Source organism: Manduca sexta, unplaced genomic scaffold (assembly GCF_014839805.1).
Source record: "Manduca sexta isolate Smith_Timp_Sample1 unplaced genomic scaffold, JHU_Msex_v1.0 HiC_scaffold_1262, whole genome shotgun sequence".
Classification (NCBI taxonomy): Eukaryota; Metazoa; Arthropoda; class Insecta; order Lepidoptera; family Sphingidae; genus Manduca; species Manduca sexta.
Window position 1 is genome coordinate 9,660 of NW_023592110.1, and position 13,995 is coordinate 23,654.

The window sequence follows — 13,995 nt, forward strand, 5'->3', positions numbered from 1 at the left end:
TTTGGCCTATTTGAAAAATATGGATAAGTATATGAGAGTAATTTAGATTCCTTCTATGCTTGTTCTTGTTCTGAGGGTATTTCAAATTCTATATCCTTCAATGGAGCTTTAAATCAAGAAGAGGATAGTAAAACATATTTTACGGATAGTATGAAACATATTCACTGACGAGGAAAATCGTACTGAATTGTTATTTACTCTGGATTTGACAATTGGAAAAATGGATTATACTTTACCTGGAATTGACTATACTTACGAAAACTACTAATTGGAATACTTAAGAAAGACAATATATTAAGAAATTAAATTTGAAGAAAAGAAATTCGTAAGACTAGGCAGTATGGTCGTGAGACTATAGCCTGTCCTCTAAGGACGAAGAAAAAAATTTAGTAAATTGTACACCATTGTACACATTTCATGAACTTTTGCCCGGTAGAAAAAATTATGCACTTTGCATAGAGCTAATAACATAAAATAATACATATTATGTAACGCAACAAAATATTTATTATTGTAAGTAATTGATTTAAACTTTCACAACATTAGCAAGGATCACGTAATAATTTGAGTTAAATTATCGGTCTTGCTTTTGCGCGGTAGCATATTTATATCCTAATATTCGAACACAAAAGTGTTCTTAATACCTATTACTTAGAATCAGACTTAGAATTTAGAATGGTCGCTGAAGCTCCCACAGTAAAACTGTCTAATGGAAAAGAAATGCCAATTGTCGGACTCGGCACTTACGCTGTAAGTAAAACATTACTATTTTTGCCTGATGTAGGTACTTACTTTAACTTTCATTTGCACTTCAAACTATTTGTATGTAATTTTAATTACCTACTTTTCAACTTTAAGTAATAATACTCGTGCTTTTTTATTTCTTCAATCTAGTTTTAGTTTTATATCTAGTGGTGGCAGATTCGAACCATTGGTAAACATGATTTTATTAACACTTCCGTATCTTACAAATATTTTTTGCCTGAATAATTAACACTGAAATAAAATCCACATTCTACAAAAACTTTACTGATTAATTGCGGCAAACCTATAACACCTATTGGCTTACTTTAAGTATGATGAATAATTACTAGCATATTATATTAAGACAGTTTTTAGGCTTAAGAAAATCATGATATGGCTTGGAGCTAGTGTCTAGTTGGCCTATTTAATTAGCTGTAAAAACATAAAATGGTATAGTTAAAGACCGGACATTAGGAATAAATGTATGTTCCAAAAGTTGTTACCAATTGGTAATATGTTGTCTTGTTTGAAATGTCTGTGAGACAAGATGTTGCAGCATTCTTAGACTTTTACAAAAGTAACATATTTATAGAAAATATGCCAATTAAATAAAATTATTATTGTATCTAATTTATCATATTTTTTTTACTTACGCCCTAAACTGCCTTTTCGAGTATTTTTATCATCTCCATCCAATGGTTGTCTGGTAGAGATCGCCTCAAGCAATAAGACCGCATTTTGGACCACCATAATAATTTCCACCATCTGTATATGAATTTGTCTTGATTTTTATATTTATGGTGTACAATAAAGTTTTAAATAAATAAATAATATGCGCATTAAAGTGCATGAGTGCAAAATTTTTGTATGACACTCTTCCCAATGTCCACTCTATATAGTCTTAGAACTCTTTGGCTTTAAACTGTTTCAGAGATCAGCTGACCCTGGACAGTATAGTCAGGCTGTGGAATCAGCTATAGAAATTGGTTATAGGAACATAGACACAGCTTCCAGTTACAACAATGAAGAGGAAGTCGGTGAAGGCATTAATAACATGATAAAAAAAGGTGTTGTTACACGGGAGCAACTCTTTATTACTACTAAGGTAATGTTTTGACTTGTTCTTATTATCATACATTAATAATAATATAAGCCTTTTATTCAGGCTTTCTGTTCTAGAAATTGTTGCTAGCATGTCTTTTGCAAGTTGTTTAGGTGATAGTTTTTTAGCATTTGAATAAACTGATTTGTTTTTAAAATGTATGTATACTCTCTTTTTAGTGAATAAAGGCTTTTGAAAAATTTTGAGCAACTTTGTATTCTTAGTAGAAAATAAAATTGGGTAGCAAATTATTACTGGCTAGAAAACTTATTTCAGTTATGGAATGATCGGCACAGGCAATCAGATGTAGTGCCTGCTCTGAAGGAGTCATTGGCTAAGCTTAATTTAAGCTACGTCGACCTGTATCTTATACATTGGCCATTTTCAGTAAATGTAAGTATGAAAATATTGTCAAAAATAATACTGTAATTTTTGGTGAACGTGTTAGCAGAGGTAGAATAGTAAATAAAATCATTTATTAGTCACATTGGCGAACATAGCACTGACAGTCAAGTTATGATAATAATAATTATGAGTACCTTTGATAACAATGGAAACTTACAGATAAATAATGGTAGAGGTAAAAAAAAATAATGCTCGAGATAAAAACCACAAATTTGTTTTATTTTAACGCAATAAAATGATCAGTTGGTTGTCGATTGTTTTTGTTTTTATCGGCTAGTTATATGGGTGACTGTAAATAAGTGTAGAGAGTAGTTACACTATATCACCTAATAATATTTTTTATAAATACTAGTTTTCCATGGAATTTTATATCACAAGAAGCCTGAAAATGATAGAATTATTCCACACTAAATGAATTCTTATTTTATTGATCGTAGAACTTTTTTCCTTGCAGGATAAAGGCGAAGAGGCATCTATAGACTACATAGAAACATGGAAGGGAATGGAAGAAGCTGTAAAACTTGGCCTGACAAAATCTATTGGCGTGTCTAATTTCAATCAAGAACAGTTGGACAGAGTGCTAAAAGAAAGCATGGTCAAACCTGTTGTAAATCAGATTGAGGTAAAATCTATACTAATATATTATGCTGAAGAGTTTGTTTGTTGAAACTATTAAACTGATTTGAATTAATAAAATATAACTTAAATACAATTTTTAGGGTTCCGTACCTCAAAAGGATGAAAGGAACCCTTAGAGGATCACTTTGTTATCCGTCTGTCCGTCTGTCAAGCCCCTTATTCTCAGGAACGCGTAGGGGTATTAAGCTGAAATTTATATCAAATACTCAGGTCTACTGTCCCTTGGAGCTGTGAATAAATCAAACTTCTAAGCCAACGTAATCAAAAGATACGGCCGTTTATGCCGCAAATTTTCGAAACTCCAAGGGAATCGAACCTACAAGGTTTGGTACGAAACAACGTCTTATACTACATGTTCATATTAGGGCTTTTAATGGTAAAATTAACAAGAATTCTGTTGTAACACGTTTAATATATGCACCGTAACTAATAACACAAATGACAAGAAGAATGTTGCAATCACAAAAAACTTAAGAGGTATTATTCGATGACACCATTAATATTTATTATCCAATACTCCCACTTAAATTTAAGGGTGTCAAAAATATTTAACAAAGTTATATAACATTTTGAAGAACAATATCTCTTATAAAACTAAACTTGTTACACGGCAAAGCCTTAGTAAGGAAATCAGCTAATTGACATGTGCTTTCAATAAATTTTATTTCAATTAGTTTTTGTTCAACCTTTTCTTTGATAAATTTATATCGCACATCAATGTGCTTACTTCTTTTATGAAAAACTGGATTGTTTATTAACTTAATTGCACTTTGATTATCAATGTTCAATATAACAGACTTTTGTGGTTCACCTATATCTAATAAAAATTGTTTAATCCACAATAATTCCTTTGCCGCATCACATGCAGCCATGTACTCAGACTCAGTTGTTGACAAGGCGATTGTATTTTGTTTTCGACTTGCCCAAGTAACAGGTCCACCGTTCATTAAAAATAAATAACCTGTTGTTGATTTTCGAGAGTCAAGATCGCCTGCAAAGTCGGAGTCTGAATAACCTATCAAATCTACATTTTTGTGATATACAATTGACATTCTTTTAGTACAAATTAAGTAGCGAATTATTCGTTTAACTGCATTTACATGAGATTTTCCTGGGTTACTAACATATCTACTCACTAGATTAACTGCAAAACTTATATCTGGTCTAGACACTGAAGACAAAAATAATAAAGCTCCCACTGCTTCTCTATATGGAAAATTATTAACAATTTCACTTTCATTTCTAGACAATTGTACATTCACATCTGCTGGTGTACTACAACTTATAGCGTCAGACATATTATACTTATTTATTAGGTTTTCAATGTAATTTATTTGGTTTATAGCTATACCTTTATTTGTTTTATTTATCTCTATGCCAACAAAAGAATTTAAAGACATACTTTTTATTTCAAATTTTTTACCTAAATCTTTCAAAATAATGGATATGACCTCCTTACTTTTTGACAACAATAACCCATCATCAACATATATTATTAACAAAACTTTGATGTTATTAAAGCAACCCACAAAAACACAATTATCTGCATTACATACTTTAAAACCATATGCAGTAAGGAATGAGCTAAACTTTTATTCCAGCAACGTGAAGATTGTTTGAGACCATATAAGGATTTATTAAGCTTACATACTTTCGATGACTTTGCTTCAATACCCTCTGGCACTTCCATGTAGATATCTTCTGTAAGCTCCCCATACAGGAAAGCCGTCTTCACATCAAACTGTTCCATTTCAAAATCTTCCTTAGCTGCTATGCTCAACAACAATCTAATTGAATCATACCTGGTTGTAGGTGAGAATGTCTCCTTATAATCCACATCTTTTACTTGAGTAAAGCCACGGGCACATAGACGAGCCTTGTACCTTTCTATTTCTCCATTTCTATTTTGCTTGATACAGAATACCCATTTGCATGTAATAGGCTTCTTTTCTGTTCTGTCTGTTATTGTCCATGTGTTATTGTCCTCATGGGATTTAAGCTCACTTTCAATGGCTTTCTTCCAATTATGTTGGTTAACACCTGTGACAGCTTCTTGAAAAGTACTCGGTATTTCCACTTCAATTAAATTCACTTCCATATTCCTTTGTTTTCGAGGTCTTAGAGATATATTTCTGGTTTCACTTATAACCATACCTCTGGGTGGACAATATGTATCATCATGGTTTTCTAAACTGTCCACACTTTCATCATAACAGGAAGTTTCTATAGAATCAGGTTCATCTGACACACTTTCTTGTGGCAACAACTCAGGTTGTTTTGTTACATCTATTTCATTTACCTTCATTTCAACATAGTTTTGCCTTGATTCTATAGCATTGTTGTGTTCATTAAAGTTAACATCCCTCGACACAACTATCTTTTTGTATTTTGGTCATACATTCTATAGTTCTCTTGGTCATAACCCACTAATATTAATTTGATACTTTTCTTATCTAACTTCTTTCTTCGTTCTTTTGGAATATGTACATATCCCTCTGAACCAAATATTCTGATATGCTTCAGACTTGGTTTTTGATTAAACCAAAGTTCATAAGGAGACACATTAACGGTTTGACTTGATGAACTTCTATTTAATAAATAAACTGCACAGCTGACAGCTTCAGCCCATAAATTTATAGGAATGTCTTTTGCATAAAGCATTGATCTTGCACTTTCCATTATTGTTCTCAATTCCCTTTCAGCTCTACCATTTTGCTGTGGCGTGTAAGGAGCAGTACATTCATGAGTTATTCCTTTACTAGTCAGGAAATTCTTAAATTCATGGTTTACATACTCTCTGCCATTATCAGTATGTAAAATGTGTATGTTATGGTTAAACTGATTGTTTACTATAGCATTATATTTCATGAAATATTCTAGAACCTCACTCTTGTGTTTAAGGAAATAGACATGCCTGTAACTAGTGGCACCATCCTTAAACAAAACAAAATAACGTTTTCCTGACACTGATGGCTCTTCAATAGGCCCACAAACGTCACTGTAAACTATATCATCTGCCTGACATGTGCCTCGCTCAGATTTTTTTTTAAATGGCAATCTGGCTTGTTTGCCATACTGACATGCCTCACATATAAACTTCTCATTTCCTGTCAGTGTTACAGGGATCGCTCCGGTCTTGCTCATATTTTGAAGTTCTTTGACATTTAAATGCCCAAGGCGCTCATGCCACATTTTGACATCTGTCTGAGCAATATTACAGCTTTCTTGTACAATTGTTTTAATTTCTAACTCAAAAAGATTGTTATCTTTTAAATATGCACTTAAAACTACTTCATTGTTTTTCATTATTAAAGCAGTTTTCTCATCTTTTAGGATTACATAACCTTTTCTGGTTGCTACTCCTTCAGAGAATAAATTTCTACGTAATTCAGGCACATAAATTACATCTTCTAATATGCTCTGCTCCCACTGATCGTTCACTTTTCTTTTTATGTATATTGATCCTTTACCACAAACTTGAACATTTTGCTTGTTTCCAAGTTTAACAGTTTTGTTATCATAATTATGATATTTATGAAATTCATAGAAAAATTCACGCCTGTATGTCATGTGAGCTGATGCTCCACTATCCAATATCCATACATCATTGTCGTTAATACACGATGAAGTATTCTCGGCATTAAATGCTAACATATTCCGCTGCTCTTGGTTCTTATGACCAGATTTCTTGGGTGCTCTACAATATTTAGCAAAATGACCTCTTTTGTTACAATTATAACAAACAAATCTGTGACTTGAGTTAATTGTATTGCTTGTGGAGGTCTTATGAGGGTTCTCATTGTGTTTAACTTGTTTTGAATTTTTCTTGGTGATCACTAAGGCTGTCTTATTACTCACTTCATTTTCTAAGCTTGCTTCTTCATCAATTAATCGTGATGTTAAATTTTGGATATTCTGACTATCGGGGTCCAGAGATAACCATGCTTGTCGCAGAGACCGATATGCAGGTGGCAGTGTACTTAAAATCTTAGTTATTATGGCAGTGTCGCTTAACTTTTCACCACATTCTCTGAGCTGCTTCGCTAAACTTTCGACTTTTGAAACATGTTGCGCTATTTTGTCATTCGAACAATAAGTATATTGGTAGAATTTTTCATGAATCATCATCTTATTGAATTCGGATTTGTGTTCATATACAGCTTCCAATTTACTCATTACATCCTTAGCGGTATCGCAGTTTTCTATTAAAGCAATTTGGTTAAGATCCATTGACGATGTCAAAATGAACATTGCCAATCCATCGTCTTTATTCCATTGCACTTGTGCGGTGGCTTCGGTAGGTTTCGGAGTATATATATTTAAACCTTTCGCCCTCAATGCACATTTCATCTGAAACTTCCATTGATTGAAATTATTTCCGTCAAATTTTTCAACTTTCATCGAATTTGTTACTTCCATGTTTAAAAGAGGTTATATTTTCACACCACGTGTCACATAAAATTTTCAACTGTTGCTCTTTACTAATTTTATCAATAATCATTGGTTTTAACGTCCTGGGGCCCATAACCTGTTCATATTAGGGCTTTTAATGGTAAAATTAACAAGAATTCTGTTGTAACACGTTTAATATATGCACCGTAACTAATAACACAAATGACAAGAAGAAGAATGTTGCAATCACAAAAAAAAAAAAACTTAAGAGGTATTATTCGATGACACCATTAATATTTATTATCCAATACTACAGATAAAAAAAAACTATAGATAACTTCATAGCGAGACAAAAAAACTCATAAAAATTATTTATCTACGTTTCGAAGTTTATTGTAATCTAACAGCCGTTTTTGCATTGTATTCAAAACTTTAATTTTCCTTTACAGATCAACCCAACTTTAACGCAACACAAATTAGTCGACTATTGTATACGAAACTCCATAATACCAATAGCTTATACTCCTCTAGGTCTCATATCTGAGGCGAGGCCGGAGTTTAAAGATTTAGATCATATAAAAACTGATCCGAAGCTAGGCGAAGTGGCTGATAAACATGGAAAGACGCGGGCACAGGTTGCTTTGAGATATTTGGTTAGTATCGTATTCATTCATATGGGTATTACGACTGCCTTGGTGGCGTAGTTGCATTGCGTGAGCGATAGGACACCGCTCTGAAGTTCTGGATTCAATTCTGAGGTTGGGTAAAGTAATACTGTGTTTCTCTGCTTTGTATCAACCCAGAGAATTGGCCTATCGTGAGCGGCCCAGGGTGGGAGGGAAAATAGGGCTTATTTCAATAAATATAAGCGTCACACAAAACGCCCCAATCTTTGGTGCATGCGACACACACCCCTCACATGTGACCGAATACAAGCGGCAAAAGGTTGGTGTCTTTATTGTGCTTCTGCCTACCCGTTCGGCGATAATGGCGTGAGGCGTATTTTCTTATAATAATTCGATTATTATTAACATAGTTCTAAGTCACTCTTGGTACTTATAACATCAGAGAGAAATGACACTCGCCTTCACATTTTTTGCAGATCCAACGGAATATTCCAGTCATACCAAAGTCATTCACCAAGTCTCGTATACAACAGAACCTGGACATTTTCGATTTTCAACTAAATGACGCAGAGATGGCAATAGTCGATGGTTACAATATCGATCATCGATGTGTTCCAGCTACCAAATTCGCGCATTTTAAAAACTACCCTTTTTGAAGATTCTTTAGCTGGTTCGTGAATACTCATACGTAAATGTTTCAATCAAAGATTTATAATTAAGTAATATTTTGAAATTATATACTGATTAGGGCACAAGTAATTGTGTGTCCAAAACAAAATATTATCAAAGGAAATGCTTCATTATGTATATTTTAATAAGGTCACAATTTACATATTTCGTTTAAGCATGAATATTATTAATTATTTATCAAACGGTATAATTAAATTGTACCGTATCAATAGCATTTACTAAATGATAATTTATGGTTGTGGATTATATTTCAACAAAATAAATTATGTTTACGTGATGTACTAGTTTTATTTCATTATTACCCGATATCGATTTTTTTTAAATGACCCTGCGTTGGTTAGCCTGGCTTGGGCCGGCTTATTCAAACACATCGGGCTTTTGGGTAAGTGAGGCACTCGCAGCCCTTGAAAATTAAACTACCTGATGGGAACCCACTAATGGGTCACGAACCTCGGCTCAGGACTGTGGATGTCTGTTCGCCATATGCATAAATACCTGACGCCGTGATGGTCGGCATATTGGTGTCGACGTGGTGGTTGCGGCTGCTAAAGTATCACAGGGAACCAAGTGCTCGTCTTGGAAATTTGTTTCGCAAGGCCTGCAGACGCTGAAGTCAAGCAGGCGGTATGTTGGCGCACGCGGGCGACGCGTATGTCATAATCGGCTAAACAACGTGGTAAATCTATACTATTATATAAAGCTGAAGAGTTTGTTTGAACGCGCTAATCTCGAGGAACTACCAGTTCAAACTGAAAAAAATATTTTTGTGTCGGATAGCTTTTTGGTCGTGGAGTGCTATAGGCTACATATCATCACGCTATGACCAATAGGAGCGGAGCAGTAATGAAACATGTTGCAAAAACGGGAAAAATTTATTAGTTTTGAGAGCTTCCGTTGCGTGCGGTACGTAAACTGTTAAAGTTATGCAACAATGATGTGTGACGGGATTGTTTCCCTTAAAAAAGTTCTACAAAAATATATTATAAAAACAAAAGTCCCCCGCTGCATCTGTCTATCTGAACATGTTAAACTCAAAAACTACCCAACGTATTAAGATGAAATTTGTAAGGCTCGACCGGGATCTCGGTCTTGGCATTCTCGGCTATAAATCCAACCGAGAAATTTGTCTCGGTTCTCGGCTAAAAACCGCTGAAATTCTCGGCAAAGACCGAGATGTAACTTTGTACGGAACAGAATGAGATTCAAACCAGCGCGCGGCCATATTCGTCGCTGGGTGTGAGTGAGTGAATAGGCAGTCTGCGTTATGATTGGTTGGAGTCCCAGTTGGTGAACTGCGGCCGCCTTCGCGCCGTTCGTTCACTGTTTATTTAGCCATTGTTGTTAAATAAAAAATAGTTTAAATTTTGTAGTTAATAAAAGTAGGTAATAAACCCACACTAGGCCAGCTTGGTGAATGCCTAACCCCTCTCAGTAGTAGAGGAGAGATGTTCCCAGCAGTGGGATCCAATATTTAAGTAATACATCGTATAAATTGTATAAATGTAATTACTTTTAAGTATTCTTTTGCTCTAAAATCATGTGTGTATTCTTTGTGAATTTATCGTTCGCTTTAACGGTGAAGGAAAACATTGTGAGGAAACCTGCACTTCTGAGAAGTTCTCTATAGGAATTTCGAAGGTGTGTGAAGTCTACCAATCCGCACTAGGCCAGCGTGGTGGACTAAGGCCTAATCCCTCTCAGTAGTAGAGGAGGCCCGTGCTCAGCAGTGGGCAAGTATACAGGGTGGTGACGACATAGCGACATTAAATGAAACCACATACCGAGTATCACGTTAGTAGTACGTATACCAAAAATTATCAAATTACAATCAATGGTTCAGCCGCAGGAATTATTTTTTACTTTAACGATTTTAGAACATGATGTACATGCATTACGATTTAGCCACGCAAGTTCATTAGGTCATTCACCTCAAAACAATTTCATTTACCTACATGCGTAATACAACTAAATACAATGTGCTACTCGCTACTCAGAAATAATATTACAATATTTTATTGTATTGCTGGTTGTATTTAGACCTAATCACCATAAAGATAACATTATTATTATTAGCAAAGAAAGATTGCCGAGGCGCACCACTTGTTTTGTAAACTGGTAAGATAGCTACGTTGTCAATTTGAAATTCTTGTCTAAACATGTAGGTAAGTGTAGGCAAAAATACCAGGGGTAAGGGAAGCGCTATCGAAAACGAAGTCGGCACGATCGAATGATTAGCTCTTCGAAAGAAGAGAACGTTCTTATACAGCATTACGTATGGCTAGATAAACTAAACTATTAATTAGAAACAAAATTCAATAGTATTAAAAAAATATCATAATGTAAGTTGTAAGACGCACATCAGCTGATGCTGCGCGGCGCGGCGGCCGACGATTTGTCGGCATTTCTTTTGTAGTTCATAGGCGTGTGTATTAGCTTTGATTAAATGTTCAAGTGTTTACATGAAATGTGAACCTAGTGACCATGACCACCATTTTTTAGATTACGTTCATGAATGAAACTTTACGCTCAAAAGGGACCGCCAAATAAGTACGTACGTACGCCTCTTACGTGCAGTGCCTACAGGTCAGATGAGGTTAGTAAACAATATTATAAATGCTGGTGTGTTTAATTTAGATTATTTTCGCATTTAGTTTGTTTGAAAAATTAGATTCTTGTAGTTTTGCGTAATAACTTTTTTGATAATTTTAGAGTGTTTTGATCAACTAGTGGGGTTCGTGTTTTCATTTAATGTCGTTATGTCGTCACCACTCTGTATAATACAGGGCTGATATTATTATTATTCTTTTGCTAAGTTATTACTTGTACAATAAAAGGAGACACTCTTTGAAGGGTGAAAAGGCCGAAAATATGAAATTAAACAATATTACGTATTTTATCGCGGTTTTAATATTTTACTTTTCTTCCGCCGTTTCGAAGACTTTGCAGACTCCATGGTCACGGGAGGGACTGAGGTGTTGTTCATCCACAAAGTCAGAGTTACAATATCTACCTACATTTTACAAATATAAAACTTTTTAAAAATTTTAGCTGTTGGTGGTCCCATCTACGCAGAATGAGCTCACAGTGTCTTGAAGTCTGGCAGCCGGTCTTTTAGGTTCCGATTTAATTAAATGTAGAACTGGATCCCAGGCTTGTGCAAACTTCCAACCATCTTCCCTATTGAAATTATGATGTTTTTTAATTTCAATAGCCTTCCGGAGGCAAGTGCGCCCACTACCATTTTTTTTTTACTTTGAGCAAAGTATTATTAATTTATTGTCTGATTTCCTTGAATAGCTATAGGTCGTTATCACAAAATACCAAATATTCTTAAATTAATAAAATTACATTCTTAAGTCAGCACAAAAGAAATTATTTTGCATTGAATCCAGCTATGAAAATTTTATGGCGCCCTTTCCCCGACTGACCTTATAAACCCTCAAGGACACATATAATGCCTAACTGAAAATTACAAATATTTTATTTATTGTCTACAGACAATTTTCTATTTCCATAATTGAAGCAATCGTAGCTAGTAAAAGGTTGGACATAAGACGGATATTTGCGGTTAAATATTAGGCCTTCACATTGTTATTTAAATTTTAGCCAACACCGTTGACCTAAGCATACAAATTAAGTATGTCACTAATGTATTATTTATTTTTATTGCGGAGTCGGCAAAGTGGCTTCACTGTACACGATGTTAAGTCAAGTGAAGCCCCTAGAAAGTGCTAAATAAGTGTCCAGGGTCTCAAACTATCTGCATATCGAAGGAGAATGCCCATTTTTGTATAAAAGTTGGGCTACGCTTGCGTCTGCACAAAACCTTCACTATAGGGAATATATCCTAAATCTAAAACAAATTGAAAACAATTGGATATTCGATGGGAGTTCGCAGTAATCAGAATTTTTATAACGCGGTTATTTTAAGGTTAAGTATGGACTGCAATAATGTAGTACGCTAGAAAGTACCTACGTGCCTAATTAAGTTCAATATTGCAGAACGTACTTGTTATTGCTATAAGCAATTTTTGGTCGTTCTTTTCACCTACCTTTAATTGCCCTCATAAGAAACTGATGGGTACTAACATATCTGATAAGACGAAACTCCAATAAAACTTCTAAGATATTATGACGGAATATTAGTTTTTCCACGGAGCATATGTTACCTGACCTTTTGTGTATATATTTTTCTGACTTACGACTTATTCTATTACTTGGACTACCTAATCTTTATTTCCATCTACCATTATCTCACTCCAATATGGCGTCAACACATATTTTAGAATAGATTCAGCTTAGTTTTTATGACCGGCTGTATGCCTGACGCCAACCCTCTTTATAGCCTTCCGATCCCAGGCAACTCATGTTAGAAATACCGAGATAAAATGTTGCTTGGCCTGAAAATCGAACCCAGGAACTCACTTCATAGCCCGATTAGGCTAATAGTTAATTATAATCATAGGGAAAGAAAAATAAAATGAGAAATACGAATATCGATGCATATTTTTATATAGATGTATATTTTTAATAGAGATATATATTCTTGATATCCCAAAATAAAAACAAGAATTTGATATAGCTGCAGCACGTTTACATATACTCCTGAAGTGAGTGAATGACTTCTTGCAGCGCTGGTCGGGTCATGTCAGGTTGTTGTTGAAACATAAAATTTAACGTAGAAGTTGAATATAAACATGATTATTATTATTGTTAATCTGTTTTCTTTAACTTTGGCAAGATTTTTCGTAGGTAGGTTAATAACAAGGTACATAACTTACAAACTGGACATCTCGTTCAAGAAATATACTAGTCGTTGCCAACCTGTCGCAACTTCATAGTAAACAATAAATGTATGAAATGGGGCAAAATTTTAATGGCGACTATATTTGTCTCGCTCACTTTCTTAGTGTTCCTCACTCGCTCCCACAATGTCATTCAAATCATTCTGTTTGCGCTATGTTTTAATCAAATGTTACCGGCGCGGCGCGGCGGTACCATATTTTTTAGGCGAAAAAGTGTTTATTTACCATGGTGTAAAACTGCAAATAGGTGTTTGAAAGTGTTTATTCGGATTTAGTGTTATTCAGGACATTTTATTTATAAGAATGTCTTATAGGAAATGTGAAATATGTGGTTCGAGATCGGAGCGTAAAGATGGCATAAAACGTTATTTTATGGCTAGATTTCCTCTAGATGAACTTCGGTAAGTTGGAATTTCTTTATTTAACAGATCTTTGTTTTGATTTTCATTCATAAATCTTAGTTTTTTCTCTAATAAATTAGTTGTTGAAAGTTTTGAATCGCGGAAATAATGTTGGGAAACAGAATATTTACATTGTCGATATTTTTACTTTCAGGTGTAAAGAATGGGTAAAAATGGCAGGAAATGAGGAT

General features: G+C 34.4%; 1 protein-coding gene across 1 annotated transcript; it reads left to right on the forward strand.

Annotated features, from left to right (window-relative positions):
* Positions 1-413: 413 nt before the first annotated feature.
* LOC115454040 (aldo-keto reductase AKR2E4) lies at positions 414-8,873 on the forward strand. The gene is made up of 6 exons (XM_037445162.1): positions 414-750; positions 1,676-1,849; positions 2,123-2,239; positions 2,706-2,873; positions 7,732-7,935; positions 8,385-8,873. Exons 1-6 carry the CDS (start codon positions 676-678, stop codon positions 8,562-8,564), a joined length of 918 nt encoding a protein of 305 aa, XP_037301059.1. The 5' UTR covers positions 414-675; the 3' UTR covers positions 8,565-8,873.
* The last annotated feature ends 5,122 nt before the right edge of the window (positions 8,874-13,995 follow it).

Coding starts and splice junctions, on each gene's coding strand:
- LOC115454040 (XM_037445162.1), top strand. CDS start 676: ATGGTCGCTGAAGCTCCCACAGTAAAACTGTCTAATGGAAAAGAAATG. Junction 2,240..2,705: donor ATTGGCCATTTTCAGTAAAT/GTAAGTATGAAA, acceptor TTTTCCTTGCAG/GATAAAGGCGAAGAGGCATC. Junction 7,936..8,384: donor AGGTTGCTTTGAGATATTTG/GTTAGTATCGTA, acceptor CATTTTTTGCAG/ATCCAACGGAATATTCCAGT.